Source organism: Periophthalmus magnuspinnatus, chromosome 8 (genome assembly GCF_009829125.3).
Source record: "Periophthalmus magnuspinnatus isolate fPerMag1 chromosome 8, fPerMag1.2.pri, whole genome shotgun sequence".
Taxonomy (NCBI): domain Eukaryota; kingdom Metazoa; phylum Chordata; class Actinopteri; order Gobiiformes; family Gobiidae; genus Periophthalmus; species Periophthalmus magnuspinnatus.
Window position 1 is genome coordinate 23,609,439 of NC_047133.1, and position 10,196 is coordinate 23,619,634.

General features: G+C 35.9%; 2 protein-coding genes across 2 annotated transcripts; both read right to left on the reverse strand.

Annotated features, from left to right (window-relative positions):
* Window positions 1–599: 599 nt before the first annotated feature.
* stxbp2 (syntaxin binding protein 2) lies at window positions 600–6,862 on the reverse strand. The gene is made up of 19 exons (XM_033970534.2): window positions 6,770–6,862; window positions 6,000–6,049; window positions 5,848–5,929; window positions 5,698–5,774; window positions 5,533–5,608; window positions 5,320–5,423; window positions 5,105–5,253; window positions 4,918–5,002; window positions 4,487–4,617; window positions 4,298–4,405; window positions 4,130–4,187; window positions 3,974–4,039; window positions 3,818–3,898; window positions 2,802–2,943; window positions 2,626–2,732; window positions 2,447–2,545; window positions 2,271–2,356; window positions 1,149–1,309; window positions 600–1,075 (listed from the first exon to the last, which is right to left on the reverse strand). The coding sequence occupies exons 1-19, from the start codon at window positions 6,804–6,806 to the stop codon at window positions 996–998; spliced, it is 1,779 nt and encodes a 592-aa protein (XP_033826425.1). The 5' UTR covers window positions 6,807–6,862; the 3' UTR covers window positions 600–995.
* An 862-nt stretch (window positions 6,863–7,724) lies between these two features.
* On the reverse strand, window positions 7,725–9,100 carry LOC117374432 (protein PET100 homolog, mitochondrial). Its single transcript, XM_033970536.2, has 4 exons — window positions 8,984–9,100; window positions 8,756–8,842; window positions 8,617–8,649; window positions 7,725–8,500 (listed from the first exon to the last, which is right to left on the reverse strand). Exons 1-4 carry the CDS (start codon window positions 9,008–9,010, stop codon window positions 8,423–8,425), a joined length of 225 nt encoding a protein of 74 aa, XP_033826427.1. The 5' UTR covers window positions 9,011–9,100; the 3' UTR covers window positions 7,725–8,422.
* Window positions 9,101–10,196: the final 1,096 nt, after the last annotated feature.

Below are 10,196 nucleotides of genomic sequence, written 5' to 3' on the forward strand. Positions count from 1 at the left end.
CTGTCTTTTCCCAGCTGCTGCCTTCTGTCCAGTGAAGACTTTTAAAGAAAATGTATTATTATAAGATTTTACAAATCAAAAGGATCCATTGATTTATCAAAGTGCAGAACTGAGCACACCAGTCAGATGTTATCCCAACAGTGCAAAGGATGGAGCCGGGTAAAAAGCTTTTAGATAAGAGTTAAGTCGCGAGTATTAACCCATTGGCATTAAGACCTGCGCCAGCGCACTGTTCCTAGTATTATCATCTGTAATCTCAGATGGAAACATAATCCGTTGCATCAAGAGAGATGATCTTTTTCACTGGTAGGTGTAGACTACATGTTTCCTCTTTGATCTACAAAGACAAAAGTTCACATTTGCACTTAATGTCAGACTATAAAAAATACTTCACAAGTTACTTGTAGTAAATGAAATGCGTGAACAGTGCAGCCCTTTTGACATTCACATTGATCTTAATTAGCAGACACAAGTTCAAAACATGCCTGTATAAATTGAAAGATATTTACTTCTTTTCTAAAAAAAAAAAAATTAAAAGAAATGCATGAAATTCTGTACTGTATTTTAGTTTTGTTTAGGTCAATAAAAACACTTTGTATAGTTTTATTATCATTTTAATTTTTATCACAGTTGTTTCAAGCCAAGTACCAAAAGTGGTAATACTTCATACAGCAGAAAAAACAAGAAAAAACATCACATGATTTATATAAATATATATGTGTGTATATTCCTCTAACAAATCCAGTGTATATTCATAACAGAATGTGACCTAAAGTAGTGGAAAAAAGATTTTAAGAGAAGATCGAGGGAAAACAAAATATAACAAAACACAAAATTATTTTAATGCGTGCATCTATCATTCAAGAACTATTTACCATGGCAGTCTAGGCAACCCATTTATTAATTAACATTAAAATAATCACTTCTTTATTTAGTCATTATAAACATTATATACTCCTAACAAAGCCTGCTCTGAAATGCCAGGGCAGATATTTCTAATTGTCAGGGTTTGGAACTTGGTCGAGACTCTTCAGGTCGTTTAGAAAGATGGTGGGAGTCAATATATGAGATGAACCTAAAAATAAAGGGAAATAATATAATATAAAATAACTTTCATTATTCTAACACTCTTTCTTAGAATTACGTACCAATGACCACTTCCCACTTTCCGTCAGTAGCTCGAGTGACTTCATAAGCCGAACGCATTTCTGAGTGGGACAACCCTCCAATAATAAAAATGATGAGACGAGGGCCAGATCGATATTCTGTTGGAGACTTGTTCTTATGCCAGTGTCCAAAACGTGCACTACTATAATGATAAATATACACAAACACATTTTAATTCACCATTTTAAATAAACAGGGATTATGAATCATAAACTGTACTGGGCAGCAGTGGTTAGGGTGCCTATCGTCGTTGTGTCCTTAAACAAGGCACTTCACCCACCTTGCCTCCAGTGTTGAAACACACTAGTGAATAAGTGAGAGTGTGGTTGTGAGAGTGAATGTGGGACAGCGGATTGAAATTGACCTATGACACAATCCATAAGCATGTTTACAGCAAGTGCCCCATGTATTTTGTTTATTAACATGCACTGCCTTGACCAAATAAACAAATAATATGCAGAGGTTAGCTCAATTTTCCACATTAAAGCTTATATAACTTTTTCAGGTTGCTCCAGTTTTTGTTAAGGCCACAGCAAATGTACTAATATTAAGAATCTCAATAATGGGAGCTACACTGCTGGCCACAAGTCATGACCAACTTCAGGTTCCCTTGAAAAGCTTGAAAAAAAAAAAAAAAAAGTAGAATCCATGACTGGAGCTAACCTTTAATATATTTGTTATATTTTTGGGGTTCCAGTCAAGGGCCCCTTGTCCCCCCTTCTGTGCCCCTGTCCACAGTTGTCAGTGTTATGGCATGCACATTTTTATCTTTGCACTTAAACAGGAAGTGAAATGAGCAGTGAGCATTATGCAGATTATGTGTGATCTTCAGTGGAAAGGGACTTGTATAAGTACTGTCATCATGACAGGAATTTCTCAAGGGATTTAGAAAGCATTCAAAACAAAATGGCTTAATTTCACCCTTAGAACTCCTCAAAGCTTGGCTCAAATTCAGTTACAGGAATAATAATGTTACAACAATCTGCAGTATCTATTAATAAGCATGCTTGAATAAGACTGTACAGACAAGTCCATGGTCAAAGATAATAATTCACACTTCTTCTACCCTCATAATAGTCATCACATAAAAGTGTAGGCCATACCTGACTGCAGTGGTAGTTGTATTGATTGGAGCTGGATCAGCAACAAAAGGCCATTGCTTTTTGTCCAGTTTGTCATCTACAGCATTCTGGACAAAAATATTTTAAAACAGTTTGTTGATGTACAGTACTGTAGGTAAAAGGTTAGGAATATATGTCATGATCAATATTTTTACTACCTCCATGATATCTTTAATGGTGGGTGTCCATCTTGAAAGCTGGTATGTGCTCTCTGTGCGCTCCTTTCGGTCTGGTAGAGTTTTTCCGGCATTTCTTCCCTGAGTAACAAAATAATTTGTATAAAAAGGAAAAAATAAAAATAAAAAAGTTTCAAGGGCAGAGCAATAAAGACAAATACCCCAGCAATGATGTTGCAGCCCAGATTCTGCAAGTTAGTTATGATCCCTCTATCCTCCTGTATGTTAGCATGTTGGATAAGCTTGGCAAGGTTCTCTTCACCGATGCCTAAAAGTAAAAAGGTTTAATTTAGACCAATGTTTGCATTATAATTTAGTCAAATTAGATGTGGCATACCCTTCTTCTTGTGAAATATGTACAGCAGTATGATGCGTATTTTGTCATAGGCTTCAATTTCATTGTTAAGCAGCACAGGGACAATGCTCTTCATCGCATCTTTTAGAGGCTCCCCTTCTGCATTTGCTCCCATAGCGAGATCCTGTTAATTACAGACCGTTTAAAACACCATATCAATACTGAATTAATTGCTGGATGACAGAAGAGTCTAAAAGGTTTAGGTACTTGAAGCATTACAAAACTAGATCACAGTTTCACTGACACAGTCATAGCCCTGTTAGTAGCCCATCAGAGACTAATCAAAATATAATAAACAACATAGTAGAAATCTGAAACTAGAGAATCCCTCCAGCTTCCAAGCCAGACTATAAAAGCAGAATGACAATACCAAACAATCCAAACTGATGGCATCTGACAGTGGCTCTTGGACAACGTGCTTTAGCTTAGAGCCAAAATGCCCAGTGGATTTAAGAGACAACTTTTAGACATGCAGACAATCCATTAGTGTAGCCAGTGGTTTACTCTATTAAAATGATTCCATTAACACTTGGATGTCATTGTGGTCCAGCAATGCACAGCTTATGATTTCCTGTGTGCCTCGACTAATCTGACACAAGACTAAATGTAGATGGATACAAAGTGCTCTGCTGAGACAGAGCGTGTCTCGTACATACAGTGGATCATTTTGCTGAATAATAACCGCACAATGGATTTACACATTACAACTAAAACATCCCATCCATATTGAATGCTCTTAGAACTCAGTGATGACATAACAGGACCATAAATATTTGCATAAACATCTGTAAGTCTCGTCACGTCCAGTCTGTAGCTTGTTACAGAGTCAGATTATCCTTTAAATCAGTGTAGATAAGGACAGCTATAAATAGAAATTAAATGACGTAATGTGTGGTGAAATGATGAGTAATCCCATAATAGCAGTTGATCCTTCTGTCCCTCCATCTTTCATTAATAAAACAAAAAAAATGTTTGTAGTAGATGCCATCGTGGCTTACCTGTTCTACCTCACAAAGTTTATCAAGAGAGGCCTTAAATTTCTTCATACAAGCTTCAGCCAGGTGCAGGTGAGTAGAGTACTAAAATGCAGAGAATGTCAATGTTATAAAGTTGCAATACACAGTAAATTAAAACAAATTTGTAATCACACTCACCATGCTAAGCTCTTTCTGATATTGTGGCATCTTCTTCAACATCTGGGACAGATCTTTAATGTTGGCCTAAAGTAAACAAAATATATATATATTTTTTATTTTTAGAGTGGCAGCAGTTGCAAATTTACCAACAATGTAAACTAAAATGAAGCTCACATTGTCAGTGCACATTCTCTTGCTCTCACAAAACCCACGTAAAAGTTCTGTCACTTTCCTGTGTATCATCAATATTCAGTGTTATATGAAGAAAAATAATAGAATATTTAAAGACTTCAAGGAAATAAAACTTGACATAAAATACATTGTTATTATGTTTTAACTTACTTGGTGACATCAGCTATGTGCATGTGTCTGAGCTGAACCCAAAGTTCATCATCTTCATCCAGTAACACTTCCCTCTCCTTTGCATCTCCAATGCCTGTGGTCTGATATCTGACAGAAATAGTTGTGTGGAACTAAACTAGAAAAATACGAGCAACTGAAATGATAAAGGATACTAAGCCTTGTTGTTACCTGTAGATATCCTGATTGATTTCTAACAAGTCATAAGCCATAGCTTGAAAGGTCAGCTCATGCAGGATGGGTGAAAGAGGATCAAAACCACGATCAACAATCAAAAGCTGGGATCTTGCCTTGTCTGCACCCTAAAAATACATTGTAGATTTCAGCAAGTTAGGGTAAATCCAAAAGTATTTATATGTCACCATTATTAATTGCAAGCAAGTGATTTAGATTAGATAAAAAGAAAAGGTCTATGCCATACATGCCTGTTTTGAGACATCACTGGAGGAAGGAAGTCTAAGTTTGGAAAGACTGGAGGAAGGAGAAAGGCCATAACTTACAGTGAAGACAGAAAACAGAATTGTAGAAGAAGTCCCAAAGCCCATAAAGTAAATTTGAAAAAGCAACAAAATACGTGCAATGTCTTATTATTACAAACCAACCTCTCCCATGCTTGGGTTGTCAGCCTTGTGAGCATTCAGACGCAGGTAGACTTCATTTGCCAGTCGAGCATTCTCCTCTGGTCCTCTTTAAATTAATAAAAAAATACATACAGAAAATGAAAATGAAAATGAATGAGAATCAGAAAAACTGGCAATGGCACTTCAGTGGTTGCTACAAGTGTCTTACTTGCGGTATCGGATGGCGGGGTATTCCTTCAGTGTGTCGCACAGAGTGGCTATCTGCTCTGCAAGATTTTCCATCATTTTGTCCCTGTCCAGAGTAGGCTTTGAGCTGTAGAAGGAGTGCATAGAGCCTGGGTCATCTAGGGTGAAGACCTAAACAAATAAAGTTAGTTCTCAACAAATTAAACAAACAGTTATAAAATAAAAAATATAAATAACCTGGGACTCATATGGCAGAAAAGCTACATTGATCTCTTTCAAAGTTTTGATCACTTTAGCAACTCTGGCTTTCCCAATCTGAGCAAACAGCCCATCTGGACAAGCTGTGAAGCAAATAAAACATGTCATTGATAAATACAATTAGAAGGGTTAAGTTAGAAATGATTTATACAATATTATGTGGGTCTTATAAACAAAGAAAATTAATCTTACCATCCGTAAAGAAGATGTGTGCTGCTTTGTAAGTAAAGGCAGTGTCTTTAAAATCATTAATCAGAGCTTGAACAGACTGAAAATAATAATAAAAAGTTGATTCAATAGATTGAGCCGCGCAATATTACACTTCTTTATTATGAGAAACACCAAGTAAAAGCTGACCTTCTCCATGGGGGAGATCAAATAAATAGCCTCCAGACTTGATATTGGTTCTCTGCGCTTGTTGATGTCCTCCACAACTATACATGAACAGTGTGAATAATCATTATAACCATTTTAAAAAGCTGAGTAATTGCCTATGTCCAAACTTACTTGTAACACCTTCTGCCAAAATATCAGACATCTTACAACAGGAGGATAGTATTCTCATGCTCAGGTGGTCAACAATGAGAACCTAAAGAACAAAGCAATCCATCAGGCCCGGAGGAGGTTGTAATAATGGCTTATAATGCAACTATTTTCACCTTCCATTCACCATCTTTCTTCACACTCTTGATAACTCCATTTATGATTTCTAGGAATAAAAGGTTAAATGTTAAAAGACATTAACTCACTGTGTGCAGTAAAGAATAAACACAAGACCTTTTTTTTACATATTGAATAAATTATTTGCATTACAGTATTTCTAGTTGGTAATCTAAATATAGTCACTTACACATTGATCTATCATAAATCAGGTAATCTAATTATTTCTAACAAAAAATGAAAACTTATGAGGAAAGTGTGTGTAAACAGTGTGGTGCATCAGGTGGGATCACATGATAGACAAACAGGTTAGTGGGACACACCTGCAGGATGTCGGTCTATTGTGTCGTGTTTTATCATCTCTAGTCTAAGCTATGAATACACATGAATAAACTAAATAAAGCTGTTGTATCTGAAACCAACCATTGTGTCACCTGTGTCACTGGTCAAACTTTAAGTAATTAGCCAAGTCAACTTTCAACTTACTTTGACTTGATAGCACAACAAAGGCTTAATCTTAATAATAAACACATCAAAACAGAAGCATCACATTAGTATGAGGTTTTAATGCGTTTTTAATGTTGTCTGTGTACTATTGGGAAGTCTAAAAACTGCGATGTAACAGGAAGTACAGTTTTCCCTGACGTCGCAGGCTCCTCACACAAGGTTCGAGTCATTCTGCAAACCTGCTCGATGGTTGTACATGATGACCCTCTTCTACTCATTATTCTATGATTATCCGATGCTGAGATATATTTTAGTTACTTACTTTCGCCTACGACCGCTTTTAGTCCACTCGGTGCCATCTCGACTGGAGTGTGCCACTTGGCCACTTCCTTGTTGTTCGAGGTGGCTGCTGCTCTGTGTGTGTGTGTGTGTGTGTGTGTGGTGAGACAAGCTCAGTTAAAGTGACCTAATGCTGCCCCCTAACGGTCAATATTTTATTACCATTAGTACATGGTGTGAGTGAAATGTGATAATAAATTGGCTGGAGGTTAGATATTTTAATATCAGGAAACTCCAAGAAGACCCAACTGGCAGCTGTTGGGCTCTAAATTCCTTGGAGGGTCTTATTTAACATGGGGCCAACAAACGTGCCTGCAGCTTGATGTTAGTTACAGTAGTTATAAGTTATGATGAATGAATACCCTGGGTGTTAAGCAAGCATTCGGTATTAAGTTAAGCATTTATTACGAAATGTTATATCTATCATTAAGTATTTATATTATTAGTATTTTTCATAATAAATACTCTGTAAACAAATTAAGCAAAAAGAAAATGTATTCTTTCAGTGACTTCAAATTAGCTTTGTCTGTTTTCTGAACAACAGGATTGCATAGCATGTCTGAAATTATGTCATTAGAAATGCTTACATGGCTGATGAAGCTGGGGTTATAATAATAATAATAATAATAATAATAATAATAATAATAGAAGCTGGGGCAATTTGAACATGATTCGCACGCCCCCTTGTGTCCATTTGACAGCAACACAGTATAAAATAAATGCATAACCGTCAGTGCCATGATGTATTTTTAAGGTGCATGCTGTATCTTTGTGTGGAATAGAAATGCTGACATATTGTAACCTGGCTATATTTCTCTTTAGAAAAATAAACTTTTTTTTTTTTCATGAATCTGTGAAAAAGATAGGCTACTACAATAAATACGTACTACTAAAAACAATTCTCTGCTTTGTACAATCTCAAAGGAGGTTGCCAAGAAATGGACTGAGACTGGGATAGATCAAGAAATGTCTATTTACAACTGTTAGTATGGCAATTCACTGGGACTGCCCCTAACCATTGATCTACTTCAGTGCTCCTAACACTGATGAAGAGAGCTGGATAGATAACGTCACACTTCAGACATTAGGCATTCCATATGTGTTATAAACATGACATATTTATAATCACATCAATCATACCAATCACATTGTGAATAAAATTTGTTGCATCTATAAAGATAATTAAAGCACTCCATCAGAGTTCAAAATAATGTGGCTTTCCTTTAATTAAGTATTATAAATACATTTTATAGTGGTATGTTCATTGTATTGTTGTCCATCCAATCAGCAGCAGTGAGCTGAGTCAGTGCAGCATCCGCCAAGTGCCCATGACCAGATCATGAGCGATAGTCTTAGACAGGACAATCATAGCTGCAGGATTTTACCCAGTGTGAATGTTTTAGATTGATGGGGAAACCAGAGTGGCCAAAGAACCCATCCAGACACAGAGAAACATGTAAAAGTCAAACCTGCAACCTGTGCTGTGCTTGCCACTCTGCCACCCCAAGTGAAATATCAAAAGCAAAAAGAATTTTAAAAATTGTTCTCCATTACTAAGATATATAAGCAATATATGCTTATATTTTCAATCTTCAATAACTTCATTGGACATTGCTATCCAATGTAAAAAGAGTCTTTAGTTTTTTGATTCCACAGACATCCGCTGCTCTCTGCGAATACGCATTCGTTCTTTGAAGTCCTCGAACTCTTTTCTCTACAAATACAAAAATATCACCAGTCACAAAACAGTTATGTTCAGTTCATCTTTCCATGCCCAAACTATGATTTGTCAAATTTTAGAGATATGCATTTAGTGTAATATACACTTACGTGAAGTTCTTCGTCAGGAGGAAAGATCTCCCTCTGAAATACAACAATTTCAGAAATTAATACACGTTTCATCACTAAGTAATGGATTAGTGAAGTATAAGGCTATGAGTGTCAGATGAATAAGCATCATTTCATATACCTTTCGTTTGATTACATACTCCTCAAAATACTCGGCTTGGTTTGAAATCCAAAACATTGCCACGGGAAAAGACAAGTACAACATCATCTGTAAAGACATAACACGACTGTCAAGTTATGACCTCAGTTAGCCTCGTGCTAACAACTAGCTATGCTGGCTCAACTGTCAACAGAAACCATTTAACCCATTTTTACTACGGAGATTTTATAGAATCATGAAGATACTTACCCTGAATATCTCTATTTTGACACCCATGCTGCTAATCTACCCCAAGTATTAAGATTACATTACATGCGCTATTTTTCCGGGATCTTCTACGCTTTTTCTTTTTTCTTTTTTTTTTTTAACACTGCAATATCGCCACCTACCGACAAGAGACAGTCGTCAACCATTACCCCAATATTATTATATCTGCAAACGCGGAGCTGCACTCAGAGGGCTGCACCCAGAAGACTGCAGAACTGCGCTCCCTTCTTCTTTCGCTTTTGGTTAGTGATGAATGAATTTTATTGACATATGCAAATATTTTAAATTGAATTTTTAGGCATTATTAAAAAGTTTTTAATAATTATTCTGTATGCTGAGTGGACTGAACTACAATCCTTATTTTTCTAATATTAACTATTTCAATGGGGATTCATGGGGAATTATGAATGTTATTCTTCACTTTTTCATCATCAATCAATCCTGAATCTACTACAACCTTACCATTTTCATCTTTACTTTTCTAACAAGTGTCATGGGAAATGATTTATGAATATTAGCCTATATAAATAGGCTAATACATCAAAAAAACAACTACATGTTAACAGTTGCTGTGTCACCACTCACTCACAACACTATTTTGCTGTCCATCTGAGCTATTAATATTCATCAGATTCATCACAAATCACAAATTAAAACAAGCTTCAGGTCGTAAAAATAAAATAAAAATAAAAGGTTTCAATAACAATACTATAGTGCAGTTTGATGTCACTACATCAGATCATGTAAAAGTTATTTTAACATTCATAAATCACCATGACCATCACCATAAAAAAGTAAAAAAAAACTATAAAGGGGGCCGTAGTAGACAGTCTGTCTGGTTATAACTACTAAGTATTCATTTGATAGGCAGGACACGCTACACCAACAAAAAGAGAAAGAAGAGTCACCTGAGTGCAGTCCTCCGAATGCAGCCCCCTGACTGCAGATGTGAGTCTGCTGCATGTATTTATTTCCCTCATTGTTTATACGGATAGTCTGTGGTCTGTACATCACAAATACACAAAAACGATTGTAATTTTTTTCCTTACAGTAAACAATGACAAAGGTTGATGTGAACTATCATGATATGATATAATAATGCGTTACTATTACATGACCGAAATCATGTAATTAACAGTTAAAAGTTTTTTTTTTGTTTTTTTTTTTTTTCAAATTAAATGTATTTCAAAACGAT